Below are 13,938 nucleotides of genomic sequence, written 5' to 3'. Positions count from 1 at the left end.
TCATTAATAAGGATTTCTTTAATCACAATGGATGTAGAGTAGAAGACGGCCATCTACTCTATAGCTATTAGGCTGAGACCAGAGATACAAAATGAAATTTCACAATATAAACTGGAAAACAGCAAGAATATTTTAAGACTATTTATTAATTCTTATCTATTACCAGGATAAAGCTTTGTAATTTAATGCTTATACAGTCCTCTAAAACACTTTTGACAAAATGATATCCAACTAGTCCAAAATATTTACTTATTTGAGGATATAGGTATCACTCATACATCTGGTTCAGATCTATGCTAAAATACGGTGCAGAAAACTTGGTAACTTCGTCTATAAAGATATTACAGGATGTTAGGATGTTTTAAAAAGGATTTTAATCTAGCTATAAAACACGTACAATTCTGATTTCTACCAAAATGAGTCCCTCAAATTTCTATAATGTCTGCAAAATTCCATCTCTGACTTCTGAACTGCTCCACTACTATAAGGGGATAAGGAAACATCAAATCCTGCCCAAAATTGTACATAAGCCAGCATGCAAGTTGAAAGAACATTAAGGACATGGACTGTTTTATCCTTCCTAGAGAATTTCACAAAGTGGCAGGATAAACGGAAGAAAGCCTAGAATCCTAAAAAGTGGTAGAGTCCATGGAGTTCCCTTGTGGTCTGCTGGTTAGGATTTGGAGCTTTCACTGTGGAGGCCCGGGTTCGATCCCTGGTGGGGGAACCATCCTGCTTGCTTTGCAGCATGGCCGAAATACAAAAAAGAAAAAAGTGGTAGAGTCCACAATTATAAAGTCAATGATGCATGACAACAGATGAAAATCAGTGATGTATACAGACATAGAGAACAGACTTGTGGTTGCCAAGGGGAAAGGGGGATGCAGGAGGGATGGATGGGGAGAGTTTGGGATTAGCAGATGCAAGCTATTATATATAGAATGGATAAACAACAAGGTCCTACTGTACAGCACAAGAAACTATATTCAGTATCCTGTGATAAACCATAATGGAAAAGAAAACAAAAAAGGATGTATATGTATATAGAACTGAATCACTTTGCTGCACAGCAGAAATTAACACAACACTGTAAATCAACTGTACTTCAATAATATAATTTTTTTTTTTTTGGCCTTGCCATGTAGCATGCGGGATCCCCAACCAGGAATCAAACCCATGCCCCCTGAAGTGGAAGCATGGAACCCTAACCACTGGACCACCAGGGAATTCCCTCAATAAAATAAAATTTTTTTTAAAACCTATAACGTATATATGTAAGAAATCTTGCCTTACCAGTTTGCTGTGAAGCGTCTACCAGTAGCACAATTTTTGATCGGTTATCAGGACCTGCTGCATTTGTCTCTTTCTGAGTAGCTACATTTTTCACCAGTGGCCTTTTGCTTTTTATGTGCTGTTGTAAAAGCTGTTGCTGATTGAAGTTAAAAAAAAAAAAAAAAAACTTAAGATCTTATTCAATGTACTAAATATTATAAAATACACATCCTTTATAAAAGATACTTAAATGTAGGCTACAAATTAGTGACTCCCAACCCATGAGGAAACAGGGTTACTGTGTTAGGATTTCATGAAATTATCTTCAGCCAATGATAACAGGGTAAATAATGTATTATACACACATTTATATACTACTTTCAAATAACCATTAATATTACTATAATAAAATATGAATTCATTTTAATTGTCATTTGCATTTTTAGTTTTCTCAATCAATATCTAATAAACAATAAAAGTATAATCATGTCAAATTAGGGGTTGCAAATTTTTATTTAAAAGGGTAATAAAAAGGATGGTAACTTATCCAAAAGAGAAATTTTAGCAATGAATTACAAAAGAAATTTCTGTTTGAGAGTTTAAAAAGAAAATATTAAAAAACCGATCCTTTCCTTCATTTTAAAAAATATGGGTATTCATCACTTAATAGCAATTTATACAACTCCAAATTTAACTTCTTAGATTCAAGTGCTGGAAATGCACTCTGAGAAATCATGTTACTTCAAACTCTGAAAGTTATATACTATTGTCTTCTTTTCATTCTCAGAGGTCCCAAAAGGATTTCCCTTGATCCAGAATGTTTCCATGAACAAAGTCTAAAATGCTTTTCAAAGCAACTTCTGCTGCTTGTTTGTATTTTAATCTGTTAAAAGTATGCCAGAAGATAGCAAAGACTTTTCACCAAAGAGGCTAGGCTAATGGAATCTAGGAAAGCATCAACTCCTTGACAATAAGTCATAAAATGCATCTAATCCCTCTGCCTTCTATTAGCTCAAAAGTGCTGAAAAGAAACATGGTTTTTCTTCTTATGTGCTTTGATATCATGGCCTCAATAGAAAAGTAACCTTTTAGTTAAGAAACAGTCACCTAGAATTAACCTTAATCCTCCTGTGATTTCAAGGCCTTTGTGTCTTTTTTTTTTTAATTTAGTCAAAGGCTGGTGCTGATAAAAGGTCATTTCCCACATTTATCTTTAATTTTCTTTAGCCCTGGGAGACCTTGTATTCACATAATAAAGCATCCCTTGAATAACGAAGTGCTATTCCTACTAAAAATTGACAGAACAGAAACAATGAAGTTGAAGAGACAAATGTTCTTTTCCATAATATCTCCTGCTTATTTCTGAAGACTGAAATGTCTTGATGTGCATTAGCCACTCAACACTGCTAGCAAAGGACCCAAACTAATCACTTATTAAAACTGGTGTCACTATGCAATTTTATCACTAAATTAAAATACTTTGGAAATATCTGTGCATTATGCTTATGTAAACTCTCTGAAGGAAGTGGAAGATGACTGTAAATCATATCACCATTTAAGAATGAGGACCAAAAGTAATGGAAAAAAAATTATTTTATAAATGCTACACCATTGACTGTTTTTTAAAAGGTAAATTCAGGATTAAAGGCTAATCAATACAAGTAGCAAATTACTTATACTATTACTAACAAGAGAAATATCAAACACAAAAGCCAATCAAATTCAGTCACTTACTTTTGGTACCACTGGTCCTCTATTACTGTTTCTGTTTCGATGACCAGATAACGGGAAGACCTGTCCAAGCTGATTTGGACGCTCAGTGCATTCTGCAGTTATAGTATTGACAGTATTTGCAGCCTGAAAAGTGTTGGAGTAAGGTGCAGGAAAAGGATGATAGAAACCCATAACTTGGGCACATGGTGCTGGCATCAGCTGATAATATGTATACTCTGTAGAAACAGGTGGCTGAGCAGATATAATGGGGTAAGCAAGGTATGGTCCAGCAGGGTTTGGATTAGGCTGTTGCCATCGTATATCATTGTTATATAATGGAAACTGTCTGTAAAACCAAATCAAAAAAGAAAAAAATCTATTGACATGTATGTCTAAAAGTAATGCTAAAACAAAATCTCAGCGTATTTTAATAAAAGAAAAAATAGTAGCCTCATAGTAATTCTGAAAGAGATAAAATTACCGTTTTATAAATTTCCTTGCTATAACTAGAGATTTTTATGTACATGTAATTGACAGTACAATTTAATTGACAGTAAAAAGGAATTCAACCTGATAGCTTACTGCATTCCAAAATTTAAAAATTTTGGTACAGACCTTTCTTATTTGTAACACTCCCCTCAACCTCCTCAAGGTATTTCTGCTTAAAAGTTAAAACACCTAGTTGCTGAATCTGCCACTAAAGGCAGTCCAAAGTTCCCATCCAATGGTAACAACTGTGACAGTCTTCTGCAAAAAGCAGGGTAAGGTGATCATTGTGTAAGGTGATCTTTACAACGGGTGTTTGATTCTTCCACCTCCCATTCTTTAGCTCAGGCCCACAGCCTCCTACTCCTCTACCATACTCCCCTAACCACCTGGCCAAGTCCAGCTCTTTCCCTGGCTCCCCTCCTTGGCAATGGAAGCAGGCACCAGGTCCAAGGGAAAGAAGAGAAGAAAAAGGCAAGCTTGTTCACGACCATCTATCTCCAGCATTAGAGTTCTCCTAGTGCAATCCCTTCCTATAAAGCACCAGTCCTTCCTGTCTCAGCAATTCTCCTTGCAGACAGTTGCTGCTGACAAATGAGGGGTCATAGGGGGCTGGAGTACAGAGCTTTTCCTCACTGTTCCATGACAAAGCAAAAGGGAAAAATACTCCCTGCCACAATTCTAAAAATATTTTCAAATAATCTGATGGCTGGCTTACTCATGAATTCTCAAAGATTATTTGGTAAGGAAAATTAAATTTATCATACTGGACACTTGGCCACTTTGTCAAATGCAGAATAGTATTTTTAATCTAGTTTACAAATCACTTCAAACATAACCCAATACAGGTCAGAGATCTTTAATATAATGTTAACGACTCAACTGAGAAGACTCCTTTAGCTTCTACTGTTTGCCTAATGCCCAAAACTATTAAGAGTTTTAGACTATTAACTTGAATATTTAATATCTGAGACAGTAATTTAGTGATCCGTTATCTCATACAACCAGAATTTATCAACGAATGTGCCTGGGCACACTAGTGTGCCACAATGGTTATAGACGTGTAGAAATATTGATTGCCTTAGCCCTCAGGGGTGGCTGGGCAAAGGCTAGAGCCTAGACCCCTCATCCATTTACCCCAGAGTGCTGGAGAAGTACAATTTTTTGTGTGTGATATAACTTGAAAGAGGCTGAAAGTACTTTTATACAGCAATAAAATGAACGACACCAATGAAATGCTAATCATTCAGACAGTCTAAGCAGGGTTAGAAAGGCTATCATGACTATCACAAGGTACACCCTAAACACTAGGTCACACATTATCTAAACTGTAAGCATTTTGCTACATCACCCTGTGACTACAGCACAGAAGCTAAATTTAAACTACAATCAGAGTCTAAACACATATATGCTAACTAGACACAAAAGCTTCAAAGTTAAGGGCTACCCCTTGATATATTCTTCTTATGCCACACTGTCTTGGCAATTATGATTAGATGCCTATCCTCAAAAAAGGATTTCTGTTCACCCCTCTTTCTGAATAATTCATTTCTCCCTTTGAGTCAATTTATTTCAAACAAATTTCAATGACTTATTATAGGAGACACATACAAAGAACTCCATTTTCTCTTAGAAAGAATGAGAAAATAACAATAATCCATGTTAACAATTTTTAAATTTCTACATCATTTGGTTTTATTTACTCCTCTTAGAAAACAGAGAAATGGTTAATGTTTAAAAGTTAAAAAAGAAAAAATTAAGAAGTATCCTTTGCCAACTTCTATATTTCCCTACCCATTTCTTCCCCCACCAAAAGAAAATAATAGTAAACAAATTACCTATTGGACTGGTTTTCCTGAACAAATGGATAACAAGTAATCAGGTAGCTGGGAATTGGAGTTGGTTCTACACCAGAAACACTGCCGTTATCATTTGGGAGTGCCATAGGGATCATAAATGTATCAGGATTCTTCTTCTGGGGAATAAATGGTTCTACCTCAGCTGACAGCTTGACATTCTTCAAAGAGAAAGTGAAACACATTACTAACAAACGAACAAAAATTTAAATAATACAAATTCACAATTTAACAATAAAAGAGACAGTCTTTACAAACAGTAATTAGGTCTCTAATGTCACAAGATATTCAAAGGAATAGCAAGGTCAAATTAAAATAATTAAATATGATCACGTTATTTAAACAAAGCCATCAAATAGGAGAAAAGTTATCAAAGGTTACTAGATTTCAATGAAGTCATTCCTTACATAACCAAAGCTGTTAAAACAATCAAGAATACAAGGAAATTGTACCTCACAGTCCAAAAATAAAGCTGGTAGTAAAAAAAACAAACTAGCTCTTCAGACAAAACAATGTGTTTTTAACTAATTTTGTTAGGGGAAAAAAAATCACTCAACAGAGTTCTGAAGGATACTTTATATTTGTTTGAATAGTCTAAAAAATAGTCTATTTCTGTCCATTTCAGGAAATTAGATTAGTATGGTTAAATTAAAAGGAAGGAAAATGTCTACAATAAATGAAAAAAAAAATAAGGGAGAAAAACTTTTGCTTCACAGTTAAACTGGGGAAAAAATGAGTACTTCAGCTTCCCAGTAGACAAGCGGAGTAAACTAAAGTAATCCAGTCTACGTACTCCATTTTAGTTTATTTTGTATCTCTCCTTATAAATCTATAGAGGTTTAACAGACATAATAAACTACCATACTAAGGATGTACAAGTTGGTGACAAAACTATAAAGAAAAGTAAATAAGAGCCATGAAAATTAGGATAGGAATTACTCTTAGGAAAGAGGGAGCTGTGATTGGGAAGAGGCACCTGTACGGTTTCTGGGTTACCTGGCAAAGTTCTATATCCTAACTTGGGTGATACGAGGTATTCATCCAATAATTCATTTAGCTGTACACTGGTTTTATGCAGTTTTCTTTCTACAGTTGTTATATTTAACAACAAATTTTTAAAATTTAATTATACAAAGAAATAATCTATAGGCACATTCTGTAAAAGCAGAATGTTAAAAACCACAAACATTACAATCTAAAAAGATATTAAACACTTATTAGCAAAACCAGTAAGTGGAATGCAATCCAATTTTTCAATAACTCAAATCAACTACCTGAAAGCAATAGCCCTAACCAGAACTTTTTCCCCACCAGGGTGGCATTCAGTAGAAACTCCCATCAAGGCATATTTCTCAGAATAAATTTCATGCATGTTTCTCACAAAAGTAATCAGTAGCAAATCCAAGAAAATCTAAAGAAAAGACTTGATATGCTAAATATAGAGCCTTTTTCAGAAAAACTGTTCTCCAAAGAGCCCACTGTAAATATTCAGTAATATCTGTCTGGGGGAAGAAATCTGAACTATATAGCAGTATCAATTCAATATCCTTCCTCCCCACCTGATTTAACTTTGAAGCCTACTTCTGTACTACTAACCAAATCTGAAGTTGATAACGTCATTGAACTCACAAATATCTGTGAACTGGAGTTGGTTTCTTGAATTTCAACACAAGAGGCAAAAACAAATGTTAACAGTGTAAGTCAGTGATTGTCACTGTGATAGTCAACATGATTCAAAACTTATTTACATAAGGTATAAAATATCAACCTTTGAACATATGAGAACCTGAACAGTTTTATAAATCTGGACTAGAAGACACCAGGATTTCTTTTTAATGCAAGGTATGCAGTTATATTAAATTCTCAGCCCAACATGAAAAAAAGGAATAATACTAATATAAAGAAATAATTTAAAAATAACTTTTCCTGATCCCCCCAAGTAATACCAACTCATAAATTACTTTGGTAACAACAAATTCAAATTCTTGCTCAAATCAAAAGGTGCAGGGAATTCCCTAGCAGTCCAATGGTTAGGACTCCACTTCCACTGCAGGGGGCACAGGTTCCATCCCTGGTCAGGGAACAAAGATCCCACAAGCCAGGTGGCACGCAGGGGAGGGGAGACAGTGCCACAAATTTTTTATGCCTAGTCTCATTTGTACTCTATGTTTTATGAATTTAGGCAACCCACTATTCAAAAAGTGTCATGCATAATTTATAACTAATATCTGCACATATACACAGTATATGTCCTTAAAAATTAAAGTCTGTATTGGTTTCTATTCTAAGTGCAATTCTAGATATTGGCATTCAACAATAAAACTCACAAACACTGAAACGATCCTTTGTTTTTAGCAAAAAAGAGAAGCTGCTGTAGTCAACAGCTGCACAAACAGAAGATGTCACTAGTAGGAACAGACTGGCAAACTTTCTCCTATAGTTACAACTCCGTATGGTTTTATAAGTTGTTTATTGTGACTTTGGGGCCTTCAGTGTCATACATCAAAATGCAGCCTAAGTTGTTCTCAGGCCTGAAAAGTAAAAATCCCAAACTATTTTTTAAATTCCATATAATAAAGCCCAAGAGACAATATGTTAAGCAAGCAACAAATTCTGGCAATATTTCAATTATATTAGCATAGAGATCAAAGGAAAAAATGTTTTAACATAGTGGACAACAAAATGTTATGAAAAAATTAGACTACTTACTTCATACAATGATATGCCTCAGTTTGAATTTCTGTTTAGTCTCTCTACTTTTGCCATGATCTGTTTTTTAGAAATCAAAAATTTTATAGCAAAAAAAAACAATGTATAGCAAATTTTTGTCTCCTTAATTAAAATATAAATATGAAAGAAGTCTGAACACAGAACAAAATCTATTCCTGTACTCTGTTAAAAAAAAAAAACTACACAATAAAATTTTCTTTATCTTTCAGAAATTATTTCAGAATTTTCCAAATTAATGAAAAATCATAATCCCAGAAACCTGTATTTGAAAAAACAAAACTTAAGCTGTTTCACATTCATTTAAAATTCTGCATATAGTAAAACAAACATCAGTAAAATTTCTTTGATGTGAATAATCTAGAAAACCCAAGAATTTATCAGAACAAAAAACTATAAAAACCTTATTTAAAAGTTTATTGAACAAACGCATTCAGATCACTGAGAGCCTATATATAATTCAACAAACATGCATTGAGTTCATGTTCTGAAGAGAGCACTACACGAGGCTGGTTTAGGGAAAATGGGCAAACATTACTACGAAGCACACATCAACAGAAAATGCATACTAAACTCCTCTGAGACAGAACATTCAGAAGAGTGCGAATAATACTCCCAAATTAAGCAACAGAAAAAAGACACTCACTTGAAATCAAAACTGAAGTAGAACATAATACGGCACGCTCCCACAGTGAAATGTCAGTATGTACTACACACCTAGAGAAAAAATATGACCATGGAAACCCTCCACATTCTTCCTATGTTAAGGTAAATACGATATATCAAACATTATTTTACATATCATGGCCAAAGATAAAATGTCTTCTGAAGGAAAAAATCCTTCAGAGATACCTGCTGGCTTTATTGTTTTCTGGTTGGAAGGTTTTATACTGAAAGTAAACCACTTGCCAAAACAAATCACAGTAGTTATACATATGAGTTCTGCCAAGACTTTAGAAAATATTGAAAAAACAAAAAAACCATTTACCTTAGACTCTGACCACTTGCTTTCCTATCCATACAAATTTCTCCCTTTTCTTAAAACAGACCACATTTAATCCTGTTAAAGTCTGGTGGTACTTTTCTAACATCCAACTTTCTAAATTTAATTCTAGTTTTTGGAATATCTAATTAATTAATTCCTGCTTTTACATTTTTTTTCTCTCTTTCTTTGAAGGGTTTACCCCCAAACTTCTTGCCTTGGATGCTTAATTTTTAATTTCCTTTTAAAATGTTGAATAATGAAAACATTTATGACTATGCATTTGCCTCAGAGTAAGCTTCAGCCACATCCCATACATTGTCATGTGTAGTATTTTATTACTTTTTCAAAAATCTAAAATTCTACTTTATATTTCCTCTTTGACTTAAAAGCTTAGGGAAAAATGCCTTTTAAAATTTCCAAATGGTATTTTCAGTAAATGAGCATTATTTACCTTCTTTTTAATTACAAAAGTATTATTTTTAAAATCTGTTAAGACAATCATTTACTTAGATCTATAAAAGCTAACTGTAAGTACTGCTGAATAATAAACATTTTAGAGTAACTTATCTAGAATATATTTAGTTTGCAGTGCTGATATTATTTGAAGTTTATAAATTATTTAAAGAAAAAAATTATAAACCAAATAATTTTATATCTTTATTGGTAATCAGCACTTTGCATGAAGCCATATGCATTTATTACACATTTGCTTTTCTAAGAATTAAAGACATCACTGATCAATAATTTTGCAAATTATTTTAAAAGAACTTATCTAATGTTAATGTACTAAATATCAAGCCAATGTTTAAATTATTTGATAATACAAATGAAATAGTAAACCTCAAGTGTTCTGTTACTTCTAAGGTTATTGTTTATTTTTTAAAAATCTCAAAACACTGTCCTAAATTTACTAAAAATAGAAACACTAAGACTTTATAAACAAAATGAACTCCATGATTTATGCTTCACATCCCTTTATACCAGCTTTTTTTCCCTTAAGAACAACAACAACAAAAAGGCACAATACCAAGTAGTTCTTAGAACTAACTCTGGCAATTAAAATTAAGCTACTTGTTTTGATTTAATATAGTCTTGGTAAAAGAGAATACTCCTGAGATTCCCTTCTGGTTATAACATTCTTTCAAATACTCATTACTACAATTAAGACTATCAGCTAGCATGTATTCCCAGTAACTTATTTTTTATAATCTTGATCAACGCACACACAATTTATCCTTTTATACAAAGATTTTATATTTTTTTTAAAAAAGAGGTAATTCAACAACAGCAACATGAATGCCTTCAGGCAAAACATGCTGAGTTTTTTTCTTAAGTTACACTTGTGCAATACTACAAGGATTTCGCTTAGATTAAGACAAAATGCAGAAAGTGTGTATTAGTACTATTTTTTAAAAATCAAACTTCTATGAATGGCTAACCACTACAATATTATAAGTTTTAATGCTGTAGACATTCCCAGAAATTCTAAATACAAACCAACAATGGTTTAAAATGAAAAAAATAAATGTTTTGTGAGAAAAAATGGGAATTCAGCACATATGGCATCTGTTTTTAATGACTTTTACCTATTAAATTCACTTCGTTATTAAAAATATAAAAGTACATTCCAAATAACTTGGAAAAGCCATTGCATTACTCAGTGGTATAGTGAAAACAATCAAGAACTCCACAAAGTGGACAAATCTCAGTTCTAGCCCCTAATCTATCATGAAATGAATGGTTCTGTGCCTTTTTTCAATGATGAATATGAGCATATGATGAAAATAATGGAGTCTTGCCCCAGAAAAGTGCTAATTAAAACGAAGAAGACTCCTTCCAGGTCATCCATGGATCCCTGAATTAACTCCCTACAGCACGAACCAGGCATCACTTCCTGGGGTCTCAGCTTCCTGTGAGCATGTGGGGGGAAAGGGGGATTGATTCAAATTATTCTCTCATTTAAGGTTAGGCTAAGGAAGAGGAAGGAAAAAAAAAAAGAAAAATTCTTCAATGGAAAACCTACATTTATGATTTTTCTCTGAACCTTAAATTTCTACAAGATTTTAATAGGTTGTGGACTTTGGAAAGATACAGGATGAAAGATGAAGAGGCTCTCTAAATAATTTGCTCATAGCACTTGCTGTTAAGATAATCACACACAAATAACTATGCTAAGGGTTACCATCTAAATAGTTCATTACATTTCCTCTGGGATGAAGGGAACCATAAGTATACATATGGCAGCATTACTAGTTACAGTTCTGTCATCACAGAGAACGACCAAAATGTTTAACCCTTTCATTAGTGACACACATACAAAAAAATCATTCAAGAAAATTTCCTATTCACTTGTCAGGCTTTCAAATCTCAGACACTTTTGATAGATACCTTGAAAAATTGTTTTTCATTAAATTGGATATAGAGTGTATATAAAATACCCTGGGTCACAGGAAAGCCGGTATGTATTTGCCAAGGGGCCCCAATCAATTTTGCTTCGGTAAATACACATATTGTTTCATAAAACTCATTTGTGTTTTCAGAGGCATATTCACATAAAGCTTTTTTTAAATAAAGATTTTGTAAAAATACACACACACACACACACACACACACAACCAGGAGGCTGCTCTTTGCCTGCTAAGAGATCCCGATTTAAAATCAGAACTGGCTCTCACTAGCTACAAATATACAGATACAGGAATTTGGGGAATCCGGTCTCATTATTCAGGTGTTAATTATCCATTTGTAAAGTAATTAGGCAAATCCCTAGTCTCTGTTTTTCCTTCATCTATTTGCCTAGTTCATCACTGGGCAAGGCCTTCAACTGAAGAGGGGAATGGAGAGTGAGTAAACTTAGATTTCATCAAATTAAATCGTTTCACACAGGTCTCAGGATGGAAAATACCGAAACTTCTGTGGGGGAAGAAAACTATTATTTTAGATTATTTTTTTAACACTATCACCATCCCAGCCTCCCAGCACCTACTGGCTTGGATAATCAATAATTTGATGCAACTGAAAACACTAATGGGACTGCTTTGTGAATATGAAAACGGGCTCGGAAATGAATTCGCGCTTCGGTCCTACACCTTTAAAATATAATAGCGACTTTTTAAAAACATTTATTTTTGCGAAATAGTTGGCTAGAAGGGCAAAGGGAAACCGTAGTATTTCATATCTAAAAGGGAAGACCTCCCTAAAACCACTGCAAAAACAATGCTTCACTCAAGGTAAACGTAGATATTAAAAAAGCCCATAAACCTCCCCCCACCTTCGTCTGTAGTTATCACACATTCTATGACAGTTTTTCTAAGTGAGAAACCTTCAAAAGCCTTTCCACCTTGAAAACACATTCCAGAACTGAAGGGAAGGGAAGTGGGGGGGAGGTGGTATTCTCTGCAAGTTATAAACCCTCTCTCGGGAAAGCACGGACAACTTGGGAGCCGTCTGGCCCCTTTCACCAAGCCAGGGAGGAAGGGCAAAAGCGAGTCCCCAGCCCGGGGGGAACGGGGCTGGAAAAGCCCCCAAGCTCGAGACAGCAGCTGGAACAATGCAGGAGAGTGGGGCGCCGCCAGGCTCCCGGGGAAAGGAGGTCTGCGCCAGCAAAAACCCGAAGGCTTCGGCCGTCCGGGCCCACGCTCGGAGACCAGGGCCCGCCCGGGAGGAAGCAGCGACCCCCAGCTCCCGGCCCGGCCGGCCCAGCCCAAACCCGCGTACCTGGTCTGCGGGGGCTCGGTCCATGGCGCCTGCAGCCGCAACGGGCCCGCGTTAGTCGGTGTCGAGAGCGCCTCGGGCCGCTTTCTCCATGGCCCCCCGCTCGGGTCTAGACCGGGCTCCAGACCTCCGCCCCTATCTATCTGGCCCCGACACAGAGTCCCGCTACGCCACTGGCCGAGGAGGCGTCTCCAGCTCCGGGAGGAGGAGGCGGCGGCAGCCTCGCCGAGGGATCATCTGGGACGGAAGCCGAGGAGGGCCCAAATTGGAGAAAGCCTTAGGCGGAAATGGCGGTGCGCAAAAGGGAAAGAAGGGGGAGGAGACCGAGGGGGGCAGTGGGCGGAGTGACCGCAGGCGGCGTGAGCTGGCAGTAAACGAGCCAGAGCTGGCTGATCTGGATGCTGAGGCCAGGTGGAGATTCTCAGGAGCAAGTGCCCATAACCACTGTGCACTTTACGCGGGACTTAACTGCCCCTCTGGACTGCTAAACTAGAGGAGCGTGGGACCATTTGGGACTCAGGACACTCGGTTTTTAGTCTTCAGGGACCTCAGAGACCACTTACTTATCTCAAACTACCTCTTAGTGATACTGGAAGAGCTTTTAGCTGCCTGTACATATGATCCTTTCTTATGTTATCCGGCTAAAGGGAGTCTTGACTGTAAAGGAAAACACCGCAGAACGGCCACCACTGAGAAATGGAGACAGGAGGCTCCACAAATACTGATTTGGTAATTCTCTGTCAAGGTCCAGGTCCACTTCTAGGCTCACCTTCAGGCTGATTTGCCCTATGTCAGAACCCCTCATTTTACCCAGAGTCTGTATCCCACCACCCAACAGGTAACATACCCAACTCTGGTATGTTGCTTTTTCCAGTGGGCCTATTAACTGTTCCTTGAGGAAAGAGACTGCCATGAAATTGGACACTTGGTAAGCATAGCGGACTGCCTCTGGGTATCTCCTCGAACACACCCTCCAACACAAACCCTGAAAGTTATTGCTTGCTGGTCAGTTCCAGGGTGAGGAAGAAAAATAAAAAGCTACATAAGCTAACTCACACTTAAGTGAAGGGAGAGAGTAGAGGTGGCTCCTGTGTGGGAGAGTGGTGTGGAGATTCACAGCTGGGAAAGAATTTTAAGAAGTTTGCTTTGTTATGCTTCAGGAGACATCAGTAAAAAGTTGCATTG

The 13,938-nt window shown here is 36.2% G+C and overlaps 1 protein-coding gene across 2 annotated transcripts in view; it reads right to left on the bottom strand.

Moving 5' to 3' along the window:
• Positions 1–13,056, bottom strand: part of SECISBP2L (SECIS binding protein 2 like) — a 62,524-nt gene extending 49,468 nt beyond the window's left edge. Inside the window, exons 1-5 of one of the 2 annotated variants that reach the window (XM_032623158.1) lie at positions 12,757–12,943; positions 8,701–8,771; positions 5,310–5,488; positions 3,007–3,331; positions 1,294–1,429 (exon numbers count right to left, since the gene is read on the bottom strand). In XM_032623158.1, coding sequence (XP_032479049.1) covers positions 1,294–1,429; positions 3,007–3,331; positions 5,310–5,425 — 577 coding nt within the window. In that variant the 5' untranslated portion in view covers positions 5,426–5,488; positions 8,701–8,771; positions 12,757–12,943. Of the gene's footprint in view, positions 1–1,293; positions 1,430–3,006; positions 3,332–5,309; positions 5,489–8,700; positions 8,772–12,756 lie in introns of both variants that reach the window. The other variant, XM_032623157.1, reaches the window with a different exon arrangement.
• Positions 13,057–13,938: the final 882 nt, after the last annotated feature.

This window comes from Phocoena sinus, chromosome 2 (genome assembly GCF_008692025.1).
Source record: "Phocoena sinus isolate mPhoSin1 chromosome 2, mPhoSin1.pri, whole genome shotgun sequence".
Classification (NCBI taxonomy): Eukaryota; Metazoa; Chordata; class Mammalia; order Artiodactyla; family Phocoenidae; genus Phocoena; species Phocoena sinus.
Note: the sequence above shows the minus strand (reverse complement) of the source record. Positions and strands in the feature narration are given on the sequence as shown.